The sequence below is a fragment of the Centropristis striata genome, chromosome 12 (genome assembly GCF_030273125.1).
Source record: "Centropristis striata isolate RG_2023a ecotype Rhode Island chromosome 12, C.striata_1.0, whole genome shotgun sequence".
Classification (NCBI taxonomy): Eukaryota; Metazoa; Chordata; class Actinopteri; order Perciformes; family Serranidae; genus Centropristis; species Centropristis striata.
The window spans coordinates 29,295,880-29,309,199 of NC_081528.1; the positions used below are offsets into that span (position 1 = coordinate 29,295,880).

The 13,320-nt window shown below is 42.2% G+C and overlaps 2 protein-coding genes across 6 annotated transcripts in view; both read left to right on the forward strand.

Annotated features, from left to right (window-relative positions):
- Window positions 1–13,320, forward strand: part of LOC131981893 (protocadherin gamma-C5-like) — a 338,840-nt gene that overhangs the window by 61,002 nt on the left and 264,518 nt on the right. For 2 of the 5 annotated variants that reach the window (XM_059346411.1, XM_059346422.1), the window contains exon 1: window positions 9,092–11,633. The exons of the other annotated variants lie outside the window; for them this stretch is intronic. In XM_059346411.1, coding sequence (XP_059202394.1) covers window positions 9,240–11,633 — 2,394 coding nt within the window. In that variant the 5' untranslated portion in view covers window positions 9,092–9,239. Of the gene's footprint in view, window positions 1–9,091; window positions 11,634–13,320 lie in introns of those variants that run through there. 5 annotated transcript variants of the gene reach the window in all.
- On the forward strand, window positions 280–2,826 carry LOC131982185 (protocadherin beta-15-like). Its single transcript, XM_059346779.1, has one exon. It carries the CDS (start codon window positions 382–384, stop codon window positions 2,824–2,826), a length of 2,445 nt encoding a protein of 814 aa, XP_059202762.1. The 5' UTR covers window positions 280–381.

A 13,320-nucleotide genomic window follows, 5' to 3' on the forward strand; every position in this document is an offset into this window, starting at 1 on the left:
ATGAAATGCATGAAATGGATCAGACTATGAGAGGTTAATGTTTTTGTTTGTAAAGTCTTCTGACACGGACAAGTAATATCTTACGTCCTCCCCTAAACTCATTAAAGTGCATTTTTCTTTAAGCAAGGTCAGAGAACTGGATAGTGGATTTCAAAATCAATTGCGATATTTCATTTGTACTCACGGTGTCACTATAGACCAGCTAAGGAGTAAAAATCTCATCCTGCCTTGCACACCACCCATTATTGGGATCGACCGTCCTTGTGTTCTCTACAGCCTTTGACAAAGACGATACATGCTGGGAAGGAACACAATTTGATGGAATATTGTTTTTTAAGGATCGAAACTGACGTGTTTTAAGCTGTGAGGTACTGTTTGAGGATGATGAACGGACGAAACGCGCCTCAAAGCTACGGCTTTGTGTTTTTCTTTGTTTTGGTGCATTACGCACACGGAGACCTGAGCTATTCTGTACAAGAGGAGCTCAAACGCGGATCTGTTATTGGAAATATCGCCAAAGATCTCGGGCTGGAGGTGGGCAGACTGTCCGCTCGCAAAGCTCGTGTTGACATGGAGGGAAACGACAAACAATATTGTGGGATTAACCTTCGGAGCGGAGATTTGATCGTTGCGGAGAGAATAGACCGAGAGGAGCATTGTGGAGAAAAGCCTTCGTGTGTTCTTAAATTCGACTTGCTGTTAGAAAACCCATTGGAGTTACACAGGCTGTCCCTGCAGGTGCAAGACATCAACGATAATGCACCAATTTTCCCGAAGGATTCTGTAAAACTGGAAATCAGAGAGTCAGCTGCCAAAGGAGCTCGGTATCGCATCAATGCAGCACAAGACGCAGACATAGGCAAGAACTCAGTTGAAAGCTACGTTTTGCAACAAAACCCTCACTTTGTGTTCAGTATTCAGACGACAAGTGCAGGGAGAAAATATGGTGAGCTGGTTCTAGATAAAGAGTTAGACCGAGAGGAGCAGCAGGAAATGAAATTATTGCTCACAGCTGTGGATGGAGGCTCTCCTCAGAGATCCGGGACTGTAGTCATACACGTCATTGTACTTGATGCTAATGATAACGCCCCAGTTTTTACTGAGGCCGTTTATACAGCCACGTTACCGGAAAACTCACCCATGAAAACCCCAGTTATTGCTGTAAGTGCATCAGATGCAGATGAAGGAGTAAACGGAGAGGTTTCATATGAATTTAGTAGACTCTCTGATAAATCACAGAAGCTTTTTTCACTCGACGAGAAAACTGGAGAAATCACTGTGACAGGTGACATAGATTATGAAGAGGGATCAAAGTATGAAGTATTTGTTGAGGCTAAAGATGGTTATGGCCTCTCCTCAGAAGCAAAGGTAATTATTGATATCACTGATGTAAATGACAACGCCCCTCTTATATATGTAAAATCTCTCACCAATCTCATACCTGAGAACGTGTCACCTGGTACAGAGGTGGGCATCATTAACGTGCAGGACAGAGACTCTGAGACTAACAGACAGGTCCGCTGCTCCATTCAGCAAGGTGTCCCTTTTAAGTTGGTTCCTTCTATTAAAAACTATTATTCTCTGGTGACCACAGGACAACTGGACCGTGAACTAGTGTCTGATTACAACATTACAATCACTGCCACTGACGAGGGCTCTCCACCTCTGTCCTCCTCTAAAACTGTTCAGTTATCTGTAGCAGACATCAACGACAACCCACCTGTGTTTGAGGAACAGTCGTACAGCGCATATGTGAGTGAAAATAACAAACCTGGCTCCACTTTATGTTCCGTTAGTGCTCGAGACCCCGACTGGAGACAAAACGGTACAGTGATTTATTCTCTGTTACCCGGTGAGGTGAACGGTGCCCCGGTGTCCTCCTATCTGTCTGTTAACGGAGACACGGGGGTGATCCACGCTGTGAGGTCGTTTGATTATGAACAGTTGAGGAGTTTTAAAGTCCAGGTGATGGCCAGAGACAACGGTTCTCCTCCGCTCAGCAGTAACGTGAGCGTCAGTGTGTTCATATCGGATGTGAATGACAACTCTCCTCAGATACTGTACCCCGCCCCGGAGGGCAACTCCTTCATGACCGAGCTGGTCCCCAAAGCTGCACACGGAGGCTCTCTGGTGTCCAAAGTGATCGCGGTGGACGCGGACTCCGGACAGAACGCCTGGCTGTCCTATCATATAGTGAAGTCCACTGATCCGGGACTTTTCACTATTGGTCTCCACAGCGGAGAGATCAGGACCCAGCGGGACATTTCTGAGTCTGACAGCATGAAACAGAACCTGATTGTGTCAGTGAAAGATAACGGACAGCCCTCTCTCTCTGCCACCTGTTCCATGTATTTACTGATTTCTGATAACTTGGCTGAGGTGCCAGAACTGAAGGACATTTCTTATGATGAGAAGAATTCCAAACTGACCTCTTATCTGATCATCGCGCTGGTGTCTGTGTCCACCTTCTTCCTGACCTTCATCATCATCATCCTGGGTGTGAGGTTCTGTCGCAGGAGAAAGCCCAGACTGTTGTTTGATGGAGCAGTAGCCATCCCCAGCGCTTATCTCCCTCCTAACTACGCAGATGTTGACGGCACAGGAACTTTACGCAGCACTTACAATTATGACGCGTACCTGACAACAGGTTCAAGAACCAGCGACTTTAAGTTCGTGACGTCATACAATGACAACACACTGCCTGCTGACCAGACTCTGAGGAAAAGTCCCTCTGACTTTGCTGAAGCTTTTGGGGATTGTGATTCTTCTCCTGAGGTAGGAACAGGTGTCACATATCGATTGGCCTTAAATGTTGATGTTTCTTGATCATGATAGTGGGTGTTTAAGCATATGCGCCCTTCGTTGAGTCTGGAGGAAATATTTGTTCGTGGTTTCATTTTTATTATTATTTTTAGAGTTGGCCCGGCATCTGTTGTTTAGCTGTGCTGCACACAATCATTCTTTAATGCCAATTTTGGAATACTTTCTGAGTATTTACATTAACATATTTTGGATTTTCTACAGTCATGGAAAAATATTAGACCATTGTTTTCTTCAATTTCTTGTTCATTCTAATGCCTGGTCCAACTAAAGGTACATTTGTTTTGACAAATATAATGATAACAACAAAAATAAGAGTTTAAGTTATGATCTGATATCTAGCCATTTTTCATGGTTTCAGCTTTTTTAGTTGGTATCATTATATTTGTCCAAATAAATGTTTTGTACCTCTAATTGTACCAGGCTTTAAATGAAAAAGAAAGCAAGGAGTAAACAAGGTTGGTCTAACATTTTTTTCCATGACTGTATCTACTCTACGTTTCCCCTCTTGTGTTGTTCTGTTCTTCGTGTTATAGTGCCTCCTTCCCGAAGTTATTGACCTCATTCTTTAATTTTAGCATTCACTTTTATAATTATTTTGGTAAATTTTCGCTTTGATAGAATTATAATGACTTAACTTTCCCCTGTATCTGTCAGTAGTAGTGTCTTTGCCTGGGCATATTGAATTGTGCTGCTTCCACTGTTCCCTGTCTCTGTCCTTGGTGCTGATCCTCGCTATTTCTGTGCTGATACGTTTCCAGGAAAAACGGTTTTAGTTGTGATGTTGTTTTACCATTACTAAATATAAATACATCATGTTTCATTTTGCAGTTATTTTCATATTGTAACGTAACTATTCATCACTTTTTTAACTGACATTGAACATCTCGATGGTTTTCGATGAGGGACACCGGAAAACAATATCACATCAGTTCAAATGTTTAATATCTGTTTCGTAAGTCATTTAAGTTGTATATATTAAAATTTGTTTCCAGTCCCCCATGAATCTTGTCCATTTGAAGGTTCTGTACATTGTAGTTTGCGTGCACAAACGTTAAGTGCCAATCCAACAAGTTCTTTTGTTTTCGTTTTAAGAAAAATATTTTGTTTCGCGTAAGTGGTGGATCGGTGCATTGATCATTTTACTTCGACAACTGCCATGTTGTTGTTGTTGTTGTTGTTGTTATTGTTGTAAAGATTTAACAACTGCTGCAACATGTATTATCCATTTCCAAACAATGATTGTACGGATCGCTGTCGGGCATATTTTTTGTAGGAAACACTCAAACACACTATGGACAAAAATGTTGTTGTTGTCTTTGCTCTTGGCAGAGATGTCTGAATATAATCATAAATACAAGTTGAAGGACATCTACTTCGAGTTAGTGGGGCTGTCGCATTTCTTGTATCAGGTGACTGGATAAGCCAAACACCAACACTCATTAAAAGCAAATTGTTGCCGAAAACGGAATCTGCTGGATAGACAGACAAGAAGAGAGTCAGACAGATGGACTTGCCAGTGAGCATTTCTGTACCGTATCTAAATGTAGAATAAAAGCTATAAGTTCAGGATCACAGAAGGTACAATTAGTTTTTTGTCCTAAAAATGGCCGACATTATCTGCAGCATTTAGCGTTGGACAGTACAGAGCCGGTCTGTGGTCAGACATTATTTTACAAACTTTTAGGGAATGTTGTTTTACTGTTATCACTATGAAATGTATGAAGAGGATCAGTCTATGAGGGTTTAAGGTTTCTGCTCCTTTAGTCTTCTGACAGGGAGAACTAACATCTCAATTCTTCCCCTAAAGAAAACCGACATAATAATTCCTTATGACAACGTTAGATAGATAATTTAAGTGTTTTTTTAAATTTAAACATTCAAGGGGATACACTGGATTGTGGATTTCAGAACAAATTGCTATATTCCGTTTGTACTCACGGTGTCACTATAGACCAGCTAAGGAGTAAAAAGCTCATCCTGACTTGCACACCACCCATTATTGGGATCGACCGTCCCTGTGTTCTCTACAGCCTTTGACAAAGACGATACATGCTGGGAAGCCACACATTTTGGTTGAATAGCGTTTTTAAGGATTGAAACGGATGTGTTTTCATTTCTATATTACTCTCTGAGGATGATGAACGGACGGAATGCGCTTCAAAGCTACGGCTTTGTGTTTTTCTTTGTTGCGGTGCATTACGCACACGGAGACCTGAGCTATTCTGTACAGGAGGAGCTAAAACGCGGATCTGTTATTGGAAATGTCGCCAAAGATCTCGGGCTGGAGGTGGGCAGACTGTCTGCTCGCAAAGCTCGTGTTGACATGGAGGGAAACGACAAACAATATTGTGGGATTAACCTTCGGAGCGGAGATTTGATCGTTGCGGAGAGAATAGACCGAGAGGAGCATTGTGGAGAAAAGCCTTCGTGTGTTCTTAAATTCGACTTGCTGTTAGAAAACCCATTGGAGTTACACAGGCTGTCCCTGCAGGTGCAAGACATCAACGATAATGCACCAATTTTCCCGAAGGATTCTGTAAAACTAGAAATCAGAGAGTCAGCTGATAAAGGAGCTAGGTATCGCATCAATGCAGCACACGATGCAGACATAGGCAAGAACTCAGTTGAAAGCTACGTTTTGCAACAAAACCCTCACTTTGTGTTCAGTATTCAGACGACAAGAGCTGGCAGTAAGTATGGTGAGCTGGTTCTAGATAAAGAGTTAGACCGAGAGGAGCAGCAGGAAATGAAATTATTGCTCACAGCTGTGGATGGAGGCTCTCCTCAGAGATCCGGGACTGTAGTCATACACGTCATTGTACTTGATGCTAATGATAACGCCCCAGTTTTTACTGAGGCCGTTTATACAGCCACGTTACCGGAAAACTCACCCATGAAAACCCCAGTTATCACTGTAAGTGCATCAGATGCAGATGAAGGTGTAAACGGAGAGGTTTCATATGAATTTAGTAGACTCTCTGATAAATCACGAAAGCTTTTTTCACTCGACGAGAAATCTGGAGAAATCACTGTGACAGGTGACATAGATTATGAAGAGGGATCAAAGTATGAAGTCATTGTTGAGGCCAAAGATGGTTATGGCCTCTCCTCAGAAGCAAAAGTAATTATTGATATCACTGATGTAAATGACAACGCCCCTCTTATATATGTAAAATCTCTGACCAATCACATACCTGAGAACGTGTCACCTGGTACAGAGGTGGGCATCATTAACGTGCAGGACAGAGACTCTGAGACTAACAAACAGGTCCGCTGCTCCATTCAGCAAGGTGTCCCTTTTAAGTTGGTTCCTTCTATTAAAAACTATTATTCTCTGGTGACCACAGGACAACTGGACCGTGAACTAGTGTCTGATTACAACATTACAATCACTGCCACTGACGAGGGCTCTCCACCTCTGTCCTCCTCTAAAACTGTTCAGTTATCTGTAGCAGACATCAACGACAACCCACCTGTGTTTCAGGAACAGTCGTACAGCGCATATGTGAGTGAAAATAACAAACCTGGCTCCACTTTATGTTCCGTTAGTGCTCGAGACCCCGACTGGAGACAAAACGGTACAGTGATTTATTCTCTGTTACCCGGTGAGGTGAACGGTGCCCCGGTGTCCTCCTATCTGTCTGTTAACGGAGACACGGGGGTGATCCACGCTGTGAGGTCGTTTGATTATGAACAGTTGAGGAGTTTTAAAGTCCAGGTGATGGCCAGAGACAACGGTTCTCCTCCGCTCAGCAGCAACGTGAGCGTCAGTGTGTTCATATCGGATGTGAATGACAACTCTCCTCAGATACTGTACCCCGCCCCGGAGGGCAACTCCTTCATGACCGAGCTGGTCCCCAAAGCTGCACACGGAGGCTCTCTGGTGTCCAAAGTGATCGCGGTGGACGCGGACTCCGGACAGAACGCCTGGCTGTCCTATCATATAGTGAAGTCCACTGATCCGGGACTTTTCACCATTGGTCTCCACAGCGGAGAGATCAGGACCCAGCGGGACATTTCTGAGTCTGACAGCATGAAACAGAACCTGATTGTGTCAGTGAAAGATAACGGACAGCCCTCTCTCTCTGCCACCTGTTCCATGTATTTACTGATTTCTGATAACTTGGCTGAGGTGCCAGAACTGAAGGATATTTCTTATGATGAGAAGAATTCCAAACTGACCTCTTATCTGATCATCGCGCTGGTGTCTGTGTCCACCTTTTTCCTGACCTTCATCATCATCATCCTGGGTGTGAGGTTCTGTCGCAGGAGAAAGCCCAGACTGTTGTTTGATGGAGCAGTAGCCATCCCCAGCGCTTATCTCCCTCCTAACTACGCAGATGTTGACGGCACAGGAACTTTACGCAGCACTTACAATTATGACGCGTACCTGACAACAGGTTCAAGAACCAGTGACTTTAAGTTCGTGACATCATACAATGACAACACACTGCCTGCTGACCAGACTCTGAGGAAAAGCCCTTCTGACTTTGCTGAAGCTTTTGGGGATTGTGATTCTTCTCCTGAGGTAGGAACAGGTGTCACATATCGATTGGCCTTAAATGTTGATGTTTATTTAACGTGATAGTGGGTATTTCAGCTTGTGTTCCTTTTCTTGAATCTTGAGGAAACATTTTTTTTCTCCAGTGTTTTTATTTCAGTTATTCTTTGCGTTTATGTATTGTTCATAATGATTTGTCCAGCAACTTCTTTTTTTTCCAGCTGTAAAACACAAAACCATTCTTTGCCGCTTTAAAAAATATATATTTTGAGAAGCATATTTACATAGACATATTTTGGAGTTCCTATCGTCCCACGTATCCCCTCTTGTGATGTTCTTTTTTGGTGCTTTACTGCACATAATGCTTCCTTCCTTAACTTATTGACGTCCTTCTTTAATTGTCGTATTCACGTTTTTAATTTCTTGATCAACTTTCGTTGATATTTTCCTTTTCTCAGCATCCGTTCATCCAGTAGTGGTGTGTTTTCCTGGTTATTTCGAGTGGTGCTTCATCCAGTTTCGCTTGTCTCTGTCCTTGGTGCTGAATCTCGCTCTTTGTCTGCTGATATGTTTACGGGCAACTTTTAGCCTCATTGTTGTTTAAACATTTCAAAATATGAATAAGTTGTGTTTTATATTGCAATTTCCTCTTATCCTATCTACTTACCACCTCTCTCTTACCATTGGACCTCTCCATGGTTTCCGATGAGGATAAGATGAAAACATGATCACAACAGTCGAAATGTGAAATATCTGTTTCGTTAGTCTTTCAAGTTCTACGAGTTTCATTTTGCTTCTAGTCCCCCATGAATCATGTTCATTTTAAAGTTATCTACAATGTAGTTTACTTTCACTAACGTTCAGTGCCAGTTCAACAAGTTATTCAATCTTCGTTGAAAGAAAATGCTTTTCTTTTAATCAGAAGTGGTGGATCGGCGCATTGAGTATATTTCTTGGACAAATGCCTTGTTGTTGTTATTGTTGTTATGAATATTAAGTAATGGCTGCATCATTTATTATCCATTATCTAAACAATTATGGTGCAAATAACTTGCCTGACATATTTTTTTGTAGGAAACACATTATGGACTAAGTGTGTTTTGTTGTTTTTGCTCTTGGCAGAGATGTCTGAGTGTAATCTTACATTTCAGTTGAAGACAATCTCCTACTCGTGGCTTTCGCATTGCTTGTGTCAGCTGCCTCGTTAAGCCAAACACAAACTTTTATTGAAAGCATTTTGTTGCGTAAAGCAGAATCTAGAGGAGAGACGGACAAGAGCCAGTCCGAGAGATTGACTTACCAGTGAGCGATTCTGTAGAATGTAGAATAAAAGCTACAAGATCAGCATTACAGAAGGTGCAATTTGTTTATTGTACCAAATAACAACATACACATTATCTGCAGCATTTAACTTGGACCAGTACAGAGCCGGTCTGTGGTCAGACGTTGTTTTACAAACTTGTGGGGAAGATTGTTTTAATGTTATCACTATGAAATGCTTGAAGAGGATCAGTCTATGACGGTTTAGGGGTTTTGCTTGTTATGTCTTCTGACACGAAGGACTAACATCCCACTTCTTCCCATAGAGAGAAAATAATTAGTACTTCGTTATGACAACATTTGATAACTCATTCAAGTGTTCTTTTAAATGTAAACATTAATGCTCAGAGAACTGATGGTGGATATCAAATTAAATTGCTATATTCCATTTGTACTCACGGTGTCACTATAGACCAGCTAAGGAGTAAAAAGCTCATTCTGTCTTGCACACCACCCATTATTGGGATCGACCGCCCCTGTGTTCTCTACAGCTTTTGACAAAGACGATACATGCTGGTCGGGCACATATTTTGGTCGAATAGCGTTTGGAAGGATTGAAACGGATGTGTTTTCATTTCTATATTACTCTCTGAGGATGATGAACGGACGGAATGCGCTTCGAAGCTACGGCTTTGTGATTTTCTTTGTTTTGGTGCATTTAGCACACGGAGACCTGAGCTATTCTGTACAAGAGGAGCTCAAACGCGGATCTGTTATTGGAAATATTGCCAAGGATCTCGGGCTGGAGGTGGGCAGACTGTCTGCTCGCAAAGCTCGTGTTGACATGGAGGGAAACGACAAACAATATTGTGGGATTAATCTTCGGAGCGGAGATTTGATCGTTGCGGAGAGAATAGACCGAGAGGAGCATTGTGGAGAAAAGCCTTCGTGTGTTCTTAAATTCGACTTGCTGTTAGAAAACCCATTGGAGTTACACAGGCTGTCCCTGCAGGTGCAAGACATCAACGATAATGCACCAATTTTCCCGAAGGATTCTGTAAAACTGGAAATCGGAGAGTCAGCTGTTAAAGGAGCTAGGTATCGCATCAATGCAGCACACGATGCAGACATAGGCAAGAACTCAGTTGAAAGCTACGTTTTGCAACAAAACCCTCACTTTGTGTTCAGTATTCAGACGACAAGTGCAGGGAGAAAATATGGTGAGCTGGTTCTAGATAAAGAGTTAGACCGAGAGGAGCAGCAGGAAATGAAATTATTGCTCACAGCTGTGGATGGAGGCTCTCCTCAGAGATCCGGGACTGTAGTCATACACGTAGTTGTACTTGATGCTAATGATAACGCCCCAGTTTTTACTGAGGCCGTTTATACAGCCACGTTACCGGAAAACTCACCCATGAAAACCCCAGTTATTGCTGTAAGTGCATCAGATGCAGATGAAGGTGTAAACGGAGAGGTTTCATATGAATTTAGTAGACTCTCTGATAAATCAGGAAAACTTTTTTCACTCGATGAGAAAACTGGAGAAATCACTGTGACGGGTGACATAGATTATGAAGAGGGATCGAAATATGAAGTATTTGTTGAGGCTAAAGATGGTTATGGCCTCTCCTCAGAAGCAAAAGTAATCATTGATATCACTGATGTAAATGACAACGCCCCCCTGATACATCTAAAATCTCTGTCTACTCCCATACCTGAGAACGTGCCACCTGGTACAGAGGTGGGCATCATTAACGTGCAGGACAGAGACTCTGAGACTAACAGACAGGTCCGCTGCTCCATTCAGCAAGGTGTCCCTTTTAAGTTGGTTCCTTCTATTAAAAACTATTATTCTCTGGTGACCATAGGACAACTGGACCGTGAACTAGTGTCTGATTACAACATTACAATCACTGCCACTGACGAGGGCTCTCCACCTCTGTCCTCCTCTAAAACTGTTCAGTTATCTGTAGCAGACATCAACGACAACCCACCTGTGTTTGAGGAACAGTCGTACAGCGCATATGTGAGTGAAAATAACAAACCTGGCTCCACTTTATGTTCCGTTAGTGCTCGAGACCCCGACTGGAGACAAAACGGTACAGTGATTTATTCTCTGTTACCCGGTGAGGTGAACGGTGCCCCGGTGTCCTCCTATCTGTCTGTTAACGGAGACACGGGGGTGATCCACGCTGTGAGGTCGTTTGATTATGAACAGTTGAGGAGTTTTAAAGTCCAGGTGATGGCCAGAGACAACGGTTCTCCTCCGCTCAGCAGCAACGTGAGCGTCAGTGTGTTCATATCGGATGTGAATGACAACTCTCCTCAGATACTGTACCCCGCCCCGGAGGGCAACTCCTTCATGACCGAGCTGGTCCCCAAAGCTGCACACGGAGGCTCTCTGGTGTCCAAAGTGATCGCGGTGGACGCGGACTCCGGACAGAACGCCTGGCTGTCCTATCATATAGTGAAGTCCACTGATCCGGGACTTTTCACTATTGGTCTCCACAGCGGAGAGATCAGGACCCAGCGGGACATTTCTGAGTCTGACAGCATGAAACAGAACCTGATTGTGTCAGTGAAAGATAACGGACAGCCCTCTCTCTCTGCCACCTGTTCCATGTATTTACTGATTTCTGATAACTTGGCTGAGGTGCCAGAACTGAAGGACATTTCTTATGATGAGAAGAATTCCAAACTGACCTCTTATCTGATCATCGCGCTGGTGTCTGTGTCCACCTTCTTCCTGACCTTCATCATCATCATCCTGGGTGTGAGGTTCTGTCGCAGGAGAAAGCCCAGACTGTTGTTTGATGGAGCAGTAGCCATCCCCAGCGCTTATCTCCCTCCTAACTACGCAGATGTTGACGGCACAGGAACTTTACGCAGCACTTACAATTATGACGCGTACCTGACAACAGGTTCAAGAACCAGTGACTTTAAGTTCGTGACATCATACAATGACAACACACTGCCTGCTGACCAGACTCTGAGGAAAAGTCCTTCTGACTTTGCTGAAGCTTTTGGGGATTGTGATTCTTCTCCTGAGGTAGGAACAGGTGTCACATATCGATTGACCTCAAATGTTGATGTTTCTTGAACGTGATAGTGGGTATTTCAGCTTGTGTTCCTTTTCTTGAATCTTGAGGAAACATTTTTTTCTCCAGTGGTTTTATTTCAGTTCTTCTTTGTGTTCATGTATTGTTCACAATGATTCGTCCTGCAATTTTCTTTAGCTGTAAAGCACAAAACCATTCTTTGTGGCTTTAAAACATTTTTTTTTGAGAAGCATATTTACATAGACATATTTCAGAGTTTCTATCGTCTCACGTATCCCCTCTTGTGGTGTTTTTTTAGTGCTTTACTGCATATAGTGCTTCCTTCTTTAAGCTATTGACGTCCTTCTTTTATTGTTGTATTCACGTTTTTAATTTCTTGATCAACTTTCGTTGATATTTTCCTTTTCTCAGCATCCGTTCATCCAGTAGTGGTGTGTTTTCCTGGTTATGTCGGGTGGTGCTGCATCCAGTTTCGCTTGTCTCTGTCCTTGGTGCTGAATCTCGCTATTTGTCTGCTGATATGTTTACGGGCAACTTTTAGCCTCATTGTTGTCTTTACATTTCAAAATATGAATAAGTTGTGTTTTATATTGCAAGTTCCTCTTATCCTATCTACTTACCACCTTTCTCTTACCATTGGACCTCTCCATGGTTTTCGATGAGGATAAGAGGATAACATGATCACAACAGTCGAAATGTGAAATATCTGTTTCGTTAGTCTTTCAAGTTGTACGAGTTTCATTTTGCTTCTAGTCCCCCATGAATCATGTTCATTTTAAAGTTATCTACAATGTAGTTTACTTTCACTAACGTTCAGTGCCAGTTCAACAAGTTATTCAATCTTCGTTGAAAGAAAATACTTTTCTTACACTAAATGTGTTTTGTTGTTTTTGCTCTTGGCAGAGATGTCTGAGTGTAATCTTACATTTTAGTTGAAGACCATCTCTGTAGTGTCCCCGGCTAAATGATGTTCGAACTTTCAAACTGATGGTTCACATGGTTTTACTCTGTAGACCGTATTCAATTACAAACACAGTATGAACACACCGTAAGAGCTATAAATACAGAAAATAAAATACAGTTATCTTATTATTATTATTATTATTATTTCCTTTTACTTAAATGAAAATATTCTTGACTGCTTTAATCACATAAACAATCATGAAAATTAACTCCCTTTTTATCTATCTGACTCAAAAGACAATCTCCAATAGAGTGCTGCATTAGCATTAAATAAATATTTGTAACCATTTCCTTTTAATGCAATTAACAGTTTTTAGCCTTAGCAGACTTTACATAAAACAGACAAAATACGTCCTGTTACATTAATAAAACAATCAACGAGTTAGCTCAGCTCTGTCTCACTTCAATACAGACAGACACGGCAGCTCGGCCAATGCTAATAGTAGCTGCCGTGAACAACAACACGTTTCATACACACAACTATCAACGGCAACCAAACTCGAGCCGGACATAATATATCATGAAAGTAACTAAAACAAACCTTGTGCCCCTTATTAGCCAGGTGCTAGTGCGTTTCATTTAACTTTGGCACATTTAGCATTGAATACATGCATCTTAGTCTTGCAGACACACTTTTCCCACTGTCAGTAAAATCTGAAGCACCGGAAGTTTATTAGGTCTCGGCGAGACGCTTTCAAAATAAAAGCACATAAT